This window comes from Pipra filicauda, unplaced genomic scaffold (genome assembly GCF_003945595.2).
Source record: "Pipra filicauda isolate LSUMZ 115617 unplaced genomic scaffold, ASM394559v2 scaffold151_size3305965_pilon, whole genome shotgun sequence".
In the NCBI taxonomy this organism is placed as follows: Eukaryota; Metazoa; Chordata; class Aves; order Passeriformes; family Pipridae; genus Pipra; species Pipra filicauda.
The window spans coordinates 2456916-2476596 of record NW_024104007.1 but is presented as its reverse complement, the minus strand read 5'-3'; the positions used below and the strand labels follow the sequence as shown (position 1 = coordinate 2476596).

At 41.7% G+C, this 19681-nt stretch overlaps 1 protein-coding gene across 1 annotated transcript in view; it reads right to left on the bottom strand.

Moving 5' to 3' along the window:
- Positions 1-19681, bottom strand: part of KCNH5 (potassium voltage-gated channel subfamily H member 5) — a 166262-nt gene that overhangs the window by 142464 nt on the left and 4117 nt on the right. The window contains exons 2-3 of the mRNA XM_027716681.2: positions 10392-10515; positions 3740-3846 (exon numbers count right to left, since the gene is read on the bottom strand). Coding sequence (XP_027572482.1) covers positions 3740-3846; positions 10392-10515 — 231 coding nt within the window. The remainder of the gene's footprint in view (positions 1-3739; positions 3847-10391; positions 10516-19681) is intronic.

Below are 19681 nucleotides of genomic sequence, written 5' to 3'. Positions count from 1 at the left end.
TTATCTCTACTCAGGTTTTTAAATAAAACCAAGTACTTTTCAAATCCTACCACTCATCAAATAAAGAGCCAAAAAAAATCCCTCAGGGTTGCAGTGGTTAGCATGGCTTTTGGTAAATCCTCGCTGTCTGTACAAGGCTCCTGCAGGTGCTCAGGAGCTGAAACTGGTGTTCCAGGCTGAAACACACATGGCAGCCCCCTGTGTACATGCAGGTCTGCTCCATAAGGGGTAAAATCCTAGAATACTTTAAGCAATTTTCTCAGAAACACCTTGTTCACCTGCAGGGATGTAAATGTCAGATGCTCTCCATCCAGCAAAGCTCTGTGTCCCCTCCCTCCCAAACGCACACCTACACACGCTGCACTGTAAATGCCTTCACAGCCAGCTAATTACCCTTGGGATTTGATGTGCTTTCAGCCAGTTGACAGAATGGCTTTTCTCCTGAGCTGCCTAAGTGCTGACACATTGAGACAAGCTGCTTGCCCACTGTTATCCCACATGGGCACCACTGGCCCCCCCAAATCCCCTCTAATGCACCATGTCCGGGAGCTGTGCCAGGAACTGCAGGATAGATCCCAGAGGGCAATGAAAACCATTTGGGCTAGGACTACTGTGGGGAAGGTTAAAATCCACAAGGGTTCATTGAAATTCAACTGGGATTAAACCAGTATACTACCAGTAAACTGGATGATGGAGAGATGTGGGACTGCTTTTTGTTATAATTCCAAAGCCATTATGCTGATTACTTGATTACCTTAATTTCCAGTTGCTAACCTGAGATAAAAGACTTTTTATAACTACTAAAACAGAGTGCTGCAGCTCTCTGGAGAAATACTTTACTTGCACTCATACCTGGGAACCCATAGGCATCTTTTGAAAAGCTCTGAAAGCAAGGAGGCAAAATACCCTGTCACCAGTGCTGACAAAAATCAAAGACAGAGGCAAGGCGGCTACTGCTGCAGAAGCAGCAAAATGAGAAAAAGCAGGCAAAGAGTTTTCCTGAGTATTACCATATAGATACATACACATTAGAGAGAGAGCATATATATATATATGTGCGCTTAACATGGTTGCTGAATAGTTGTGTGGGTAGAGGTATACAGGGTACATTCCCTATATATGAGGGAATGCAGTAAAGCAGAAGAAAGTTGTAGCAAGCTTTCAGGTCTGAACCTGAAACCTGCAGGCTGGGTTAAAACACCAAGGGAGTGTGTAAAGTCAGCAGTCGTACGGATGCTGCTGGAGAACATCAGCTCTTAAAGACCATCTCTGCGACAAAGGAGAGCAGGATGGGACAGCAACCTGAAAACCTCAAAATCTCCCTCTGCCAAAAGCATAAAGGAATGGGTAAGGAAAAAAAAAAGGTTGTGCCACATTATCAAAAGTACACAGCACCGCTGTGTTTCAAAGTGTAGATGGGAGGGTGCTCTGCAAGCTCCATGTAGGTGAAAAACACAAGCCCTTACACAGAGTACCTGTCTACACTGTGCAGAAGTACATTCATACCAACGGATAACTATTCTTTATTTTGTTATCTGCTCCAGTATTCATCCTGGAGGATAAGCAGGCGGTTTCTTGAAGGACCTTCTTCCGCCAGGCTCCGATTATGATAAATGGAAGCAAACCCTGAGCACACCAGCTGCTGAACCAGAGCCAAAAGGTGAGTCTATTAGCATTAGTGAGAGGTTGAAGTTCTGGGCTTCGGGTGATGGAGAAGAAAGCTGACAACAGATGTTATGGATGGGAACTGACTCAAGCCTGAAAAGAAATATTGAGTACTTTTCCACAAAGTCCTTCTGTAATCCTGCATAACTTATGGAAAGTGTAGGCTTGGAGATCTGGGAAAAGGTGAAGATTTTATTATGGCAACTGCAGGTCAATAAATCTCTGAAGCATCATCAAGCTCCAGCAGACAATTCACAACCCAAAGCAAAAACCATCTGGCTTGTTACAGGACAGTAACCAAGAGAAGGCTTTTCTCATTTCATACTTAAATAAAATAGAAAGGAATTTACTTTAGGAATGGCCTGTTCTAGAGCAGGACCCTCTTTAATAAGAGGAGCCAGGGTTGGGGAGAGCACAGGATCTCTGAGATTCCCTTTGGAAATCACACAAACACAAGACATGGCAGTGCTGGGCAGCACCACGAGCAAAGATACCCAACAGGAGTCTGTCCCAGGAAATTCCCCTGTTGTGAGGGGGCATCCAGGTGAGCTGCACAGGAAACAGGCAGAGAAGCAAGAAATCTGTAGAACAGACACATCCATATGCTTAGGAAACAAAAAGAGGTCATTTGGAGGGCTCTCCTAGACACCTGCAGGAACAGCTGGACTTCAGAGCTGCTCTTGCTTCTCTTTTTAATTAAGGTGTTGGCTAAAATGCCTTGCAGCAGGCAGAATTGTAGAACTCTAATGACATTTCCTGCTGCTTAAGTACACATAGAGGAAGACTTAGTCTAAAAAGGGAAAACAGAGGTAAAGCATAAGAGGAGGTATCCAGGATGCTCTGTTCAATGTCATGAAAGGTTTATGTGAGTTTGCAGTGAAATGGGGCAGTCAGGCACAGTTAGCTCTTTCCTGAGGCACACCATTCCCTACCCTCAGACACAGCATGCAAGAAAAAGCTCCAACATAAGCTTGTCAAGGTGCTCCCTGCCAGCACCAAGGCCCATCCAGGGGGAAGCACAGCCTCAGGTACTGGGCTCCGAGCAGGTGAACCAGGGAGGAAGCTCCCCAGCCCCACAGTAACTGCACCCTGTACAGGGCAATGAAAGTCAAACTGAAGAAAACATCTCCATCAGGACTGTTCTTGGCTTGTTCTTGACACAGCCACCAACCCAATCAACTAGGCTCTTTCTGCTCAGGGTAGAGGAACCTGCTTTTCTGGAGTATGTTTCATCTGAGAGTTCTGGCTTTCTATCTTGGGAAGGTGGTCTGTGCTAGTGGAGGAGGCTGTTCATTTACACTGACAACAGCAGGAATTGCAACCATCAGCTCAGGAAAGATGTCCACACTGCACAAGTCCAGTGTGAGACCACACAGCAGCGTGGGTTTTGCTCAGCATGTGCTATGAAGTTGATAAGCCAGAAGCAGTACAGCCCACACGTGTGGCAGGACAGAAAATGTGACTGGAGTGGCTCATGGATAAGACAAAATGAAGAAAGCCTTCTCTGGTTCTGGCAACTTCCTGCAAACCCAATGCCACCAAGAGGAAGGGAGCCAGCTCCTGCATCTAATTAAGTTACAAATTCCCTGGTTTTCTAACTAATCCCTGGGCTACGTGCCAAATTTAGTACTCTCATCAGAGCTCATATGTGTTGGTTTACACACCACAGAGGCATCCTGACACTGCTGGGAGCATCCACTCGCGGCAAACAGGGTCTGGGTTCTCACTTGGGGAGACATGGGGGAGTCTTCTAAGGGATGTGGGGGAATCTCATTCAGGATTTCTTTTCACTCAACCCAGTCAGTTTCCCTTCAGGGAAACAATCTTCAAAACTAAATATATTTCGGAAAGGAGTCAGACTTGAGATAGCACGGAACAACTACTATTCCTGGCAATCTAAATGCTTGTCCTGAAAAGAGAGCTCTCTTCTTGAGCTGTGGCAACCAAAATACCTGTTTCTTCTCTAAATCTTGCCCCAACTTGCCCATATGTCAAAATGAAAATTTATTTTAGTCTATTATATACTTTAAATATGCATTGTCACTCCCAGCACCATACACAAATATATACATACTGTTTTTCTTGTAGAGGAGAATTTCGAAGCAGTTTGACTCATAGTTGTCGAAAGTCTGTCTGACTTTTTCAATGGTCTTCTTGTCTGTCAGTTCACCATACATAAAACTGAAAAAGAAATAAGGTTTCTCTTTTTTTCTAGACAAACAACTTTGTTACAGTCACCTTAAACAGCCCAGGCATTCGAAACACTGTGAACTGTCATTTACCAAGGTTTAATTATGATTTACACTTCATTTAAATATTTAGAGTGTCACAAGGACACCTACAATAGTGAGTAACCATGACCACCTTCTTACTGTAAATGACTACAAATAAATCCACTGTAATGCTTCATTAAGTGCTTTTTCTGAGTATATCTTTAAGGATATATGGTTATATATCCTTATAGAAAAATAGCTGACAGCTTATGAAACCATTATCTCCACAGCTGCAAGCCACGGCAGGATTGCTGTCAAAACAGAGAAAATGGAACAAAACCTCTAAAACCTCCCAAATTTTGTTCAATCCTCTTGAAAAACCTTCTGGAGGAGGAATGCAAGCTATTACAGGTAAAGGCTGTTGGCTGAACTGATGGCAACAAATCTAATCTTCTCAAGATGCATTTGGGATAATAAGATAATCAGAATTCTTTTACTAAATACCAATTACAAATAGAGGTAGGATTTAAACAGTGAAGAACAATGACTGTAATGTTCTGAAAATTCAGTACGGGTAGCAAGCGTATGAGTTGTCTCATACAACTATATATGTGTAGCTGTGCCTGCACTACTACCAAACAACCAAATTTATCCTCATTTTCCCTACTGCATACTGCATTTCTTTAATAGTTTAGTGGAAAATATTAAAAAGCTTTCAGAGATGCATCCCTCTCCAGGCTGATAATATAAAAATGTAATTTTAACTCTGCTATTTCTTGACACTTGACCATCTCATCTTCGCATTCTTTTCCAGGTCAGACTTCCAGCTGGTGTAAGCAAACCCAACCCCCTGACCTAACTTTTGAAAGCCTTTGTAAGGAAACAGCCAGGCTTTTATTGTCATTCTTTCCTGGATTAAAAATAAGCGAAGGCGGCTCTGTGCAAATGCCCAATTACAGAACTGAAGTAAAATGGAACATGGGATAAAAGCTTTCAGGCGCTTGGATGAATATACTTTTAATTGATCAGACTTTTTTTTTTCCCATTCTCTTTGTTCACAAATAGTTTGGGCTTCAGCTTGAAACCTACAAGAGACAACCCTGAGAATATGAAAGAGAAAAGCTATCAGTGCCTCTGTGGTTTCAATGCAGCTTCTCCTATTGATCAACAGACCTCCAAAGGTTCAATAAACATTTATTTTATGTCCAGTGCTCTGAAAGAAACAATAAAACAGCATAGTGCTTACTGGCTCAGCAAGCATTAAAGTACTCAATGAAGGCCAGACCATGAATCTTTTCTTTGCACAGCCAACCGAGGGAGGCAGTGAGGCTGCTCCCAGGACAAGGTGCTGCCTGACATGGGTGATGGAGGCAGGCACAGGGCATGGGAATGAATACAACATCTGGATATTACTACAGGTGCCTTTTCACTGGTAACACAGGGACTTCTATTGTTTAGATTGGTTATTAGGAAAGATTTCCTCACTGAAAGGGTGGTCAGGCATTAGAATAGGCTGCCCAGGGATGTGGCAGAATAACCACCCCTGGAAGCATTCAAAAAACACAAAGATATGGCACTTGGGAGCATGGTTTAGTGGTGAAGATGATAGTATTGGTCTAACAGTTGAGTCAATGATCTTAGAGGTCTTTTCCAACCTAAATGTCTCTGTGATTCCATGAATGGTGTGGCATAACTGTTACCTTTGGGACAGCACTGCAGTGGAGATGCCACTACAATGCCTGACATCAGGAAATGGTTTTCCCCAGTCACAAGACTTCATTAATGTACTGATTATCATTAACATACACAGCTGTCTCAAGGAGATGCAAAACACAGCTTACTGCTCATTTTCAAATGACCTGCCTTTCTTTCCCAATTTCAGTCGATAATCTTTTATACATCTATACATGAGATGACAACAAAAAGAGTTTGATATTTCTTTTTTAATCTGTGCCTTTTTTAATGCACTGATGCATCTCTTTTTTGTGTTCTTGAGACTTAAAAACAATATTTTGCATAGTCCTGGAGGAAAAAATAGCAAGAATTTGTTGCAGTGCTTGATTTTACATGACTTATAACACAGAAAGTCATCATTAATTAGCGTTAAAATGACAAATCCTACTTGACGTTGAGAGGTGGACGATACCAGTTACTGCTGCTGAACATGATCAATCAACTTTATGTTTTAAATTAAAGGCAGCTTATGGTTGCAGTAAACCTGTAATACCCAAATCATATATTATGCTCACATATAAAGAGACATTTTAAAGGCTTGCGGAACAATAAAAACATTTTTCAGAAGGCAATTTTTAACAGCACCAAAGGAATCTCAGAGCCTTTCACTGTGCGAGTTATATAAGATCTCTGCTTATCACAGGTTTAATTTAATTTAGTCTGTCCTATTTTGTACACATGGAGGGACTCCTACTTCTCCAGTCAATCACTCTGTCTTTTTCTGCCTCATGTTTTTTTCTGTTATTTAGTGCTTGTCGAGTGCCTTGAGTGCAAACTGTACAAGACATAAATATCAAACCCACTCTGCTACTGGGAATCTCACTACGTAGAAAACAGGCTTATCAAAGAGAAGCAAGACTTACTGAAATACTCAGAGAAAGACACAATCTTAGATATTTTTTCCATCTTCAAAACAGAACAGTTGTCATTTAAGATGCTTAGGCTCCCACCTCCCTCTGAAAGCATGCCTTGAACAGAAAAGCCTCATCCAAAGCTTCATTTAGTGCTCCTCTGTCCTTTGTCAGGATCCAGAGCACGGGCACCAGAGTAGGTCCAGGTTTGCAGCGTGTGCCAGGGCAGCAACAGCTGTTTGAGAGGAATTATCCAGGACAGGTGAAGCACAGAAGGCATCCAGTCCTACACAACCTACAGCATTCAAGGCATTGATTGCAACAGACAAACATCTACCCAGGAGGAACAGCAAATGCACCTCAATAGCTTCAAAAGCCTGCAAGGTGAAGAGCACACATCATTTCTGAGAAGAAACAGTGCAGCTCCCTGGGTCCCAGTGGCACACTCAGCGGGGTTTCTTTGCAACAGCTTTGGCAGTAAGGAGGCCTTCTCACACACACAGAAATCAGGTCACAGTGGTGCCATCTCAGTATCAAATCTAGTTTTTTTCAAGTCCACCACACCGTACCCACCATGCAAAATCCCATTTATTTGAACACAGTGGGAATTTTGCCACTAGCTCCACTGGAGCCAGGATTTCCCTTGCAGACTCTTTTTAATCCCACTTGTGACAGCAGTAAATCAAAACAAGGGAGAGCAGAGATGCTGACCAAGTGTTTCAGTGAAAACAGTGCCTATAAAAATCTTGGGTGCAAGGAAGGGTAAGCAAAGCAAAGTCTGGAGTGAATGCCAAGTGTAAAATGCCAGGGTAGGTCCACTAACCAGCCACTCAAAGGGTGCCTTCTCTTCCAAAGGCTGGATGAGAACACAGAGCTTAACTGATAAGCAATAATATTTAGAAAACACTGGTCATGAAACCAGTAGTTTTCCTGGATGCTGGCTGACTTCCTGATGCACATCCAGGCAAGTTTTTTTGGTTAAATAGAGGTTAAATGTCACAGATGCCCTGTTCCTCCTGGACAGTCAGTTCATTTTCATTTGGCACAGCAATGCTTCACAAGCACATGAGTTGTTCCACCTAAAAATTCTATTCATTTTAGCACTCATTCACACCAATTTTTCTATATATCAGCCCAAGCTACATATGCAATTTTGGGTGCCATGTGCACTCAGAAAGAACACATATCAACTCCCATCACCCAATATTACATAGTCTGACTTCTATGTACACTGTGCCTTAAAAGGTGTGTGTAGATAGATATATATATATAAATACATATATATATATATATATATAGTGCCTGTGAAACTAGGGGGACTGGCACTTGTACTAAGTGATTTTCCTGCCAATGGGCCCATTGTTGCTGATTACAAAGATGAGAGAAGTGCAAAATCAAAGGGGTTACCAGCCTGTCACAGGACTAACTTATGGCTGAACTGGAACAAAAATCACTCACACCTCCAGGGACTTAAGTTTATCCTCCCCTCCCTGTGATTTGTAGTAGCCAAGACCACCTGAAGACTGAATACAATGATCACAGAATCACAAAATTATTTAGGTTGGGAAAGACCTTTAAGACCTCTAAGATCATCAAATCTAACTGTTAACCCAACGTTGCCAAGTCCACCATGAAACCATGTCCATAAATACCACATCTACATGACATATGAACAGTCCCAGTGCAGGGTATAGGGTAGGAAGAAGGATAAAGCAAATACTTGCTGGAATACCAGGAGAAAAGCATGGTCGAAAGATGATTTGAAGGCACTTATAGTCAGGGGGAAACTTACCAAACATTGCAAAAACTATAAACTGTCCTTTATCCCACTTATGATCACTAATAACAGTAACTGGAATCAGGGGGTAGACATACATAATTTTTATCTGTGTTTTTAATTTAGTTGAATTTTTGACACTGAAAAGCTGTAAAAGCAGACCCTTCCGAAACCTGCAATAAAGGTATGGCACAACAGCACTCTCATCCCAGATCACAGAGCAGTAAAGCAATTACACATAAAGCAATTTTTATGTAAAATGTATAATCTGGGCATAACATAGCAAAGCTCCAAAGACAGTGCTCTGGAAGGCTGCATGTTGCGTGTCAGATCACACTGAAAATCTGTCCAGCCCTCTGTTAATCTGAAAGTGGGATGTCTCCTAAGAAGCAGGAAAAATCTGCATATGTAACTTGTAGAATCACAGAATGATTTGGGTTGTAAGGGACCTTACAAATCATCCAGTTCCAATCCCCTTCTGTGAGGTCTACACCTAGACCAGGTTGTTCCAAGCCCCATCCAACCTGTCCAAGAGACAGACACAACAGTATTGGTCATGCTTTGAAGTGTAGAGAGGGGTCCCCAAAATCCAGAGGTAGATGTACAGAATGAAAATTAAGGAAAAAAAAATCTTTGCTACAAACCGATAATTCCACCTTGATTTGCATCTGCACAATTCACCTGTATGACCTATTTCAATGTGGTCAAAACGGGATCCTTACAAATGGTAACAGGAAACTATCACATTCACAATAAGCACCCATGAGCACAAGGGAGTCATTATCAGAGAGCTATTGCTAAACCTTCACTTACTCAACACTTTCCTAAAATAACATTTTATACTTGTAATTATTTTAATGTGCACAGGCTATGAATGTGCGGGCTCACAGCAAATTTATTTCAACATACAGGATGGCAGAGAGCAAAGGGGAAAGCATGTATGAATACCCAGCAGCTGTGATAAGGCTATTCCTTCAGCCCCACTGGGTATATCGACTCTGTTGCTACCGTGTGAATGAATATTTCATTTCAGCAGCACATGCCCATCTCCTATTTCCCATCAGAGGACACTTGGCTGCACAGAACAATCCTAGATTCCCAAGGCTTTCTTCTCTTCCCTGCACATGAGAGCAGTGACTACACATCAGCACGTGTTGCTTTCTGGAGTAAGCAACGACTGCCATCCAGGGACAGGCTCACTGCCCACCCAGCTCCCACCAGCATCAGTCAATCATCAGTGTATGGCAGCACTCATCTCCCAAAAATTATGACTGTAGATCACAGAATCACAGAACCACAGAACCACAGAATGGTTTGGGCTGGAGGGAACTTTAAAAGATCACCTAGTTCCAACCCCCTGCCATGGGCAGGGACACCTTCCACTAGACCCGGTTGCTCAAAATCCCATCCAGCCCGGCCTTGAACACTTCCAGACATACAGTGCCTTCCTCCCAGTGCCTGGAGTTGGTCAGTCCCTGAAGGCAGAAAGGGAAAACCTACACAAACTTGTATCTCAGCTATTCCTTATTTGCCTTGCTCACGCACACATGCACACGCACACGCATCAGGGATTCAGTCCTTCCCCAAAGCATCTCCTTTTAAAGGATGCAGCAGACAAGGCGCAGATGCATGTCTGACCACAAATCACAGCTGCTCGCTCCTGAAAGACCACCAACAAAAGGAAAAACCCATAAAGCTGCAATGCTTAGAGTAAATATATCGGCAGCTTAATCACCCTCTTGGGAGTAAAGATGCACTTTGTGCATTACTGTGCTCTGTGTGTGCTTAATAACAAGGGCCAACAAGGGCTACAGAACAGTCCACTGACTCCTGGCATGGCAGGAGCAGAATTCAGAACAACCTAGCAAAAAAAAGTCTTTGAAGTATATTAGTTAACTTAAAAACCCATTCTCTATTGCATCGTTAGCTAGAGCATATTATTACCAATACTAGCCAGGATAAATTTCAAAGTGCTTTGCCGTGTTCTGGATAAGTTGCTGCTTTCATTTTTTAAAGCCTGTTCTAATGCTTCAGTTCCTGCAGGACAACGCCTGTCTTAGATCAATCCTTTTTCCAAAACCTCCCTGTTCTTCCCAGCATATTATAAACTTACAAGTGCATCAAGTGTCAGCAGACAGACAGTGGGCATACCTGCAAGTGCTACTCTTCTGCATGACGTCAGCTCGATGGTATCCAGAGAGTTTACAAAAACCGTCATTACTATAAACTACGGGCCAGTCCACAATCTGGGCATTTCCCAACAAAAAACTGGACTCTGAAACGAGAAAAAGAGAGACAGGGCTGTTGTCAGTGGCAAAGTACAATTAAATCCTCTATGTGTTACACAGAAATCGCTCATGGTGGTAACTTCTATCGTGACGTTTCAGAGGGAACTGAAATCAAAATGGGCATCAGAAAAGAAATCATGATGAAACAGGATAACTCCTAGTAATGTAAGTAGCTTCTTACACCCCAAAATACTGATATAAGCACCAATGTTTTAACAATTTAGAAAGGATTCATTTATTCAAAACATCTGGTCAAGCTATCATGTTTGATTTTTATTTCATATGTATCTTGGAATCAACCCTAAATTAACTTGCAAACTGAGTGTTAAAAGCTAAACTGTATGTGAGCCCAAAACTGATGACAACTCTCTCACTTGAGATAAGTAACTTTTTCCTCCTGACAGGTCCAAGCTGGTTTTGCAGAGCACAGGCAGCATTACTGGGATGAGGGACAGAGAGTGTCAGGAGCCGCCAGGGAAGATCAGGTTGCACCCGTCACATCTCATAGTACACCACGTGCCACATCACATCTGGGAGTGTGGATATTAACTGTGATATGGAAATTTAGCATGATGAGTGCCAAAGGGACTTACACATTCAAATAATACAAAACAGGTACCTGAAGGGCCTACAAGAGAGATGGAGAGGGAATTTGTATAAGGGCATGTAGCAATAGGACAAGGGGTAATGGGTTCAAAATTACAGAAGGGCAAGTTTAGATCAGATACTGGGAAGAAGCTTTTTACTGTGAGGGTGGTGAGGCACTGGCATAGGTTGCCCAGGGAAGCTGTGGATGCCCCATCCCTGCAAGTGTTCAAAGCCAGGTTGGACAGGGCTTTGAGAAACCTGGTCTAGTGGAAGGTGTCCCTGCCCGTGGCAGGGGGGTTGGAACAAGATGGTCTTTAAGGTCCCTTCCAACCCAAACCGTTCTATAATTCTATGAATTTCAGTGGCAGTCTACTAAAAATGTAAATAGCTGGGTTTGGCACATCCTAGTAACATGCATCCATTGCTGCAAATACAAAATATGGGCAGGGAGTATTTCTGGGAGGCTGAACTCGGGTTTAAATATCGCTTCAGTCATCTGTTCTTTCAGTCAGTGCCTACAGTTTATATGCATGGACTGGCACCAACACATTATGAGTTAGTCCTAAAATAGTTTTATTCTTCCATCCCTGCTTTTAGTAAGGCATTTCCAGAGAAGGAAATACCCATTTTACTTAAACACAATGTTGTGGGATTTTACGTTCATTGACACTGTAAACATTCCTAATTTTGTTTCAGAAATAATATTCTCCCTTCATAGAGGTTCTAAAATTGTGGTCTGTGGTAATCTTCAGTGTTTTCTTTGTTTTTACTGTAAGTTTCTAATTTCATTTTGACTGCAGCTGTGGAACTAACTGGTGCTAAAAAGCTAACTAACTAACTAATAATGGTGCTAAAAAGCTGTTAAAATATAACTATTAACAATCATTGCTGCATAGAAATTAGAGGAAATGTTCCTTTCAGCAGTTCTTGTGGGGAAAAAAAATTAAGGATATTTTTACAAATTTTCCTCATAATAGCCATGAATGGTTATGACAACTACAGACATAATACTAAGGTGCACACATTCATTTTCACATAAAATGATATGGGGTTTGCATGAGCTACACACTACTGGAATGTACATTATGCAAACATTATTCTATTGAATTAGGAACGTGTACTTAAAAAAATGGTATTTCTTTTTCCTTTATAAGCATGAATTTAGAAAAAAATAATCTGGAGATTATTGGATTATGTATAGAAAAGCAGATTTAAAAATATTTAAAAGCCGACCAATGGGAGAAATGAAAGTTTAGATTTTGTGAAATCTAACACTTTTAAGCTCAAAGCATTTATTTGAATCCATCACAAATATTCTTAAGCCTAAATGTCAACTTTTAAAATTTGCTTTCCTACCCAAAGAGAGAAGCCCTTGCTACAAGCAGCAGGAGACACAGAGAAAAGCCTGAGCATTACATAAAATCTCCCTGGTTTCCCACAGCCCTCTCTGCCTGGGGACTCAGCCCAGCTTTCCTCACCATGGCACAGACAGTAACACAGGGGACATTGTGGAACCCCTGGGAACCAAAGGGTTCACTGTAGCTCATCCCACTGTGTTATGTTTCCCCCAACACCCTGCCTCTTCTCCAATTTGGAAAAGTGGAGACACCACAAGCCCTCTAAACCTGCCAGGCTCTCCCCATGGTTGCCACCCTGCCACCACCACATCCCAGTAGCTGGAGAGGATGGGAACACAAGCAATTCTTAATTTCCCATCCCACTAGGAAACAACCAAGATTACAAGCCCTCTGGTTAAATTCAGAAAGACTGTCTTTATAGAATTGTCTTCCGCCGAAATTCTGCTCACATATCTCGACACAAAGGGCACAACCTGGTGAGGAGAGGCTGCAATACCAAATGCACTCATGGATGCTCTGCACATCTCTGAGCTCCCCAGAGGACCACAGTCCAAAAGCAGACAACCCTGCTCCAAAGCCTCCCCATCCACAGACATAAACTCGATTGTGTATTCCCACCACGTCACTGTTTCAGGACACAGAGTACACAGCAGAAGATTCGTGTTGCAGCCAGCAGCTGATCAACAGCATTTAATGGTTGTCTTTTATGGACTTTATACTTCTTCACATCAGAGGGTCTCAAAATACTTGATAAGGTACTCAACAAACTGATAAGTCCACAAGAAACTTGTGAGGGAACAAAACATAAAGCCAAACTATTGATAGATGAGAGGGTTTTTTTTTTTTAAATCCCATAAAAATTAGAAAGAAAAAAAAAGACACTAGAAGTATCTTGGTTGACACTAGTATTTGTAATATTAGATCAGATACATAGTATATGTACTATAAAACTGACCAGATATTAGAATATGTTTTCTTTTGTCCTCACGAATTTTCTTTTACTTAACTGACTTCTTTTTACCCTTGTTTCCTAAACAAGTAAGGCTTATTCATCCTTGCTCCACATGTGACTATGAATCATGGAACACTTTAGGATGGAAAAGACCTGTAAAATGACAGAGTCCAACTGCAAGCCCAGCACTGCCAGATCCACTATCAATATGTGTGTGTGTGTCCTATTCCAACGGAAGGAAAATCTTGAATCAATGTTTACCTCTTGTTAAAGACCAGTGAATTTAACTGTGGGCACAAAGCCACAGGAATCCACATTTCATTAATGTTGCTGCTCACTGAGCAGCAACATAAAATTCAAAGAAGAAGGGTCAGCATGTGACCCTTGGGTTTTATTGTGTACCCAAGTCTCAGCATCCACAGGACTCCCTATATTTAACCTACCTTATATTTTATCAGGAGTCATGTTACTTTCTCCAACTAAGACACAATTAATTCTTTCCTGTTTCCACCGTTTCTCCAGATCAAAACTCCAGACAGATTTAACTCTACATTATCCAGCCCATACTCAGCTGCAAACATCCAAACCATGTACTGGATTACAAGACACTTCAAAAGACCCTCTCTTTTTTGGCCATAATTTCTTAAAATCACATCACCACCACTAACCACTCATCGAAAGTCCACTTCTGCAGTTACCTCCCCTGAGATGCATCCACAGCCAGTCCTGGACTACTAAATCCACCTGCATGCCTGACTTTTGTTTCTCTACAGCTCAGAGACATGGCTTCCTTGCTAAGGTCAATCACAATTGTGTCTTTGGTTGCAATTTCCATTAGTCTTCAGCAAATTCCACTCTGTTCCATTTCCAGCTAGCTGTTTGGACAAAAGGTGTAAGAGACTAGGGTAGGAAAAGCCTAATTTCCTCTCCATCTCCAGTTGCCACAAGGCAGCCAAAACCAGAGGTGTTCAGACTCCCTTCATGGCAGAGGTAAGCTCTCCTTGCCTGCTCAAGTCTTCAACAGATAAAACCAGTGTTTTATGCCTCCTGCAGAAGAAAAAGAAAAGGAACCAACAGAAGGTCTGCAAATGGCAGAGTGATGAGCATAGCAAGGACACCAGCACTGGGATCTCCACAGCTCTACTCCTGTCAGATTCAATACACAAGAGCTATAGTCTGCAAGCAAGTTTTTTGAAAAAATATGTTATATAGGAGGTATTTCAAATAACAAGTATTTCTTAACAGAGCTGAGCTACTAATAACTGGACAACACCAAATTCATCCATTACACCCACACTGGAACAAGTGGATTTTTAAGTAAACCACAACTTCACTGAAAGAACAGTATCATAGGAGGGACTGCCAAGGATAGCCAGAGTTACAGATGGCAATGCATAAATACAGCTTGTGTTCTGCCATACGGCACTAGTAACTAGTGCAGTATCTGTGCTATGGCCCAGAAAGGAAAATCTTTTCTTTCCATTTACAGCAGCTCCCAATCTCACCAGTATTTTACTACGGAGGTAGGGAACTTCCCCACTGGTCAGCTGGACATGGGCCACTGCTGAAAGCAGGACAGTAAATCTGACAGACAGTGGTCAGACCCAGCACATGAAACTCTACGCAACTGGGATCCAGATGACCATGGGGTAGTGTCACATACTCTGAAAACATTAATATGCAGCCAACTTCAAAACTTGCATGATGATTAGTCTGAAATCTCTGGTAATGTATTCATCCTTGCTTGGATTTCTCCAGTGCACTGAAAATGCATTTCCACTTCTCATTTCCTTGGAGATGAAAAGTCAATTTTTGTTATTTCTAAGCTTGTCTTGATGTCATTGCCTCCACCAATCATTTTATTCACCTATCCCCTTTCTGATATATTGCAGAGAGCCCAAATCACAAATCTGTAGGTTGTATAAGCTCTTTGACTAGACACCTCTAAACACCAGTGTCTGTCTGTAAGAGCAGGGAAGCAGGGCTCTGCCAGCAGACTCATCTGTCTCAGAGTTGCTAGATTCCTCTTAAGAAGGCATCAGGCTTTTTATTAGCTATTATAATTCTCCTATTTACAAGGTTTAATACTTACAGCAAAGAATTAGGGTAGTAAAGGCATACAGTTAGCAAAATTTCAGGTTGGTGAACACAATTGAGGAAAACAATTTTTAAAGGCAATGTATTTGCTGTCGCCACACTTCTGTTTTGTATAGAGACTCTTTTGTATACAGGCAGCCAATGCTGTAGAGCAGCAAGCCTTTAATCTTACTCTATCTTGCAGTAGCTAACACCCAACACAGCACTGAGCCTTGTTTTGTTATTAAAATAAAATAAAAACACCACAGTGTGCAAGCAAATTTTTTAACTAACAAAATGCCCAAAGCAGTGTAAAATTCATGTTATGTAATGACAGGAGAGCAAGAACAGCTAAATCATTCCAGGAGATATGCTTAGCCAAGTGAGAAATGTTGTCTCTAATCATCTTTTCTCAAGAATGCTTGGATACCACTTATAACCAAAATTGTTTAAATCACCATTTCAGAATTCCATCTCATCTGGAGAAAATAGGCAACTGATCTTTTTAGAAAACTCACAACTGAAAAGATGTTCTAAAAAAATGAAGTAGTAGAAGAACCAAAGTAATAATAATGATTATAATAACAAAAAGAAGCAGTATTTCCATCTAGGAACAAACTCCTAACTCTAGCAAATTTACACAGAGCTGTCCTTCAGAACTATCACCCTTCCACTGCAGAGCAAATGCAGACTAGACCAGACAGGGTCTGTGAAACGTCTGGAATTTGCCTTTTTTGCTAATGTTGTCTTATAAAAGCCCCAAACCACTTAAACTGCTGTCAGCTGATTCTCCTTATAACTACACAAGGTCAGCACATTGCTGCAGACTTGTTTAGAGCAACCTGGAAAACTAGTGGTGATCCCCTGCGTGTGTGTGCCAGGGAGGAGTATCCTAAAAAAAGTTCTCCTTTTTAATTTTCTTTTAGCTTTCCTGAGCAAGTCTTGGCCCTGACAATGCATATTTCTACTGGCGTTGTTTGTGGTGACTCCAACCACACGCTCCAGATGTACTGCATCCCCACGGAACACAGCAAAAATCCTAAACCCTTTCGGAGGGCACAGCCCTCTGAGATTTGCCTCAACGGGCACCAACATCCCTCCAGCTCCAGGGTCGGCTGCAGACAAACCTCTCTTCTTGAAGCAGCAACCTCCACCAGCACTTTGTACTCCTTACTATGAAACCACAGTGCTGTTTTCTAACAAAGCTATTATTTCCCCAGCGTCTTTAAAGCATGCAAAACATCAGTGTCATCCAATTTATCCAGCACATTAAGCGTTGCTTGCCTGAAAAATAAATCTCTCAAAGGACTAACTCTTTACGTCACCCTTCTGTGCTAGTGTTGTCTTTATTTAACACTCATATCATGAAAATGCAAAGAGGGCTAAACCCAGAGCAAGGTGCCACCATACTGACTATGTTGAAATGATCTATTTCCTGCCCCAAATAAGTGTTCCTCAAATGAAACAGAAGACAAATAATCCAGCACTGGCTGAAATATTAAATCCATGTGTAAGTCACTTAGCTGAGAACACAGCAGCTTTCAGCAATTTAGCAAGCGAGCTAGAGAAGAAAGATTAGGGTCTGCCTGAAATTTACCTCCTGAAAACTTAAAAAATTAACTAATCACTTTGAATGTGAAAGCCCACAAACAGACCCTGCCTCTACTGTGGCACAACATCACTGACCCCAGGAAGAGCTCTGAGGCAATAAGGACAAGACAGCATTCCTATAAGTTGCCTGAAAAATGACATTTCATACAATTCTGATCCCAGTTTTTCCCACACACATCCATTTATCCTAGAATTAGACTAATCCTCATCTATCCAGGTTATCATCTAAATGCCACTGCTGAATCTGTTCCCTATTAAAATTATGCAGAACACAACAGAGATGTACCGAGACTAAATTTAAACTGGAGCACGCTGTAGCTCTCACTCAGGCACCCTCAGGGAGCAACCAAAAGCCAGATTTCTAGCGTTATACAAATGAGAGTGCTGGCTCCACACTCCCAGAGGAGAAAATTGTGGTAACGGGAGCTGTTCAGACACAGGGGCTCCTCTTGCAAACACTCAGCCCGCAGCTAGTCCTGGCTGCAGTTCCACAGAGCCTGGCTGCATCTCAAAAAAAAAAACTGCTTCAGCAGAGATTCATCTGCCTCTCCCCTGCTCTCTCCTCTGTGCCAGTGGCTGAAGCAAAGCTATCAACAGGACAGATCCCAGCCCAGCACTGAGGTGATGCTTCAGGAGAGTCTCCTCAGGGGCTACTCACACAGCCAGAACCCCTGCCGGGTGTGGAATCAAGCCCTGGCCATTTGGGATACCCAGGGTTTGGCATTTACAAATAGCCAGTCGCTGAGTGTGATGATTAAACCAGTTCTGTTTTTTTTTTTTTTTCTAAAAAGCAGATTATTAAAGTGCCAACTCCAAAATATTCTACTATTTAATTTTATCAAATCAGAAAATTCTATTTCCTTTAGCTTTCCAAGAGAATAACTTAAAATCCCAGTTAACCACCAAACAGCACTATTTTACAACAGGCTAATTAAATGTATTTCCACAGCTCACTTCACTTCCTGACATTATTTTTTGGCTGTATACTCGTTCCAACAGCAATAAAAAAACCTGAATGTTTACTCCAAAAAAAAAAAAATCAATAATTTCATTTTTTCCTTCTCTCTCACGTTTAAACATTAACTTGGGAATGCAACAACTCTTGCAGTGACCTCTTGTGGCAACGCTCAGCAGCGCTCAAGCCTCTCCCAAAACAAAAGGATACCTCTCCCACCGCCCCATCCCACCAGCCATAGGCACAGAACGAAATATAAGAAAGTAAAGAAATACAAGAAATGTAAGAAAGAAAAGAAATACAAGAAAGAAAAGAAATGAAAGAAATTAAATAGAGACTAGACCCACAATTAGAAATTAGACCACAATGCAGCTGATCAAATCTTAAGGAAATCCATCTTTTCCTTTAACTAGCAATAGAGCATTCCTTGGGTTTCTAAATTAATACAGTGGCACAGAGCTGCCACAACCATCTTTTTCTTTTAATAAAAATAAAAAATTTAGACCATGCAAAACCCCCGATTTCAGCAGCAGTCAGATACGCTTGGTCTTTCTGCACTCAGCAAGCCCACTTGAAAAGTAAGGAAAGCAGAGCAGTTGCAACTGAAAACTCCTCACAAATGTCATCTAGTAATGCTTCTCAATGTAAAAATCCACTTTGCATTGATTCACGTATCAGCAGGCACCCTGCAGTCACAGGAATGGCAAAAGGAACCCTCTGCCCTCAAATGCCAAAGAAGCCCTAATGACATAAGCTCCTTGGTCATCCCTTCAGTAACTTCTGAGCTGACCTGGAGGATGGAAACTTTCACCCCACAGCGTATCATGACTTTTATGTAGAGATTTAGGGAACCGCTGAGCTCCGTGGTTTTTTTGGAGGATCCCAAATGACAGACATCCAGTAAACTTGAAGTAACTTGCTTTTAAGTACTTTCTCGCTGCAGCATGTGTAATTTAATTTGGATCAGATAGAAACATAGTTTGTTTTAATTCAGGGGAGAGAAGCCCACATGTATGACCTCCCACGAGAACAACATTTCATCACCCTACCTGTAAGACAGGTACACTACATGAGCTAGTAAGAAGGACAGAAGAGACAATAGGCACTTATTTTATCCGTAGTACCAGTGTAATAAAAATTAAAAAGGTGTCTTAGCGCTACAGATGTGACTCTTGTTTCCTTCCCCCCTCCTGGGTAACCTGCCTTGACAACACAGTCACCTGGGAACAGGGCTGATCCCATCGAAGTCACAGGGACCCAGCAGGGCATAAAGGTCTGTGTGAAGGAACTGCTTTGTAGGAACATGGCACAAAGCTGAAAAAGACCAGGAATTACATGCTAACTTCATTAAAGCTCCTGCTGAAATTCCCATGTAAGCCTTACAGAGATAAGATTTCAGCCCAGTGTCAAAATACATTTGTGAAAGACCCACTTTCCTGAAGAAGCTTCTAAGAGTTATTGTAACAGAACCAACATCCAGTAATAATCACTCTTGTCAAATAAATAAGATTATATATACTCTTCCACTAAATTCAGCCCCTCTTCCAAACTGTTAGCAGACTTTATTGCAGATTGTTGCAAAGTCCCAGAGTTGCTTTTCTCACAAACTCATC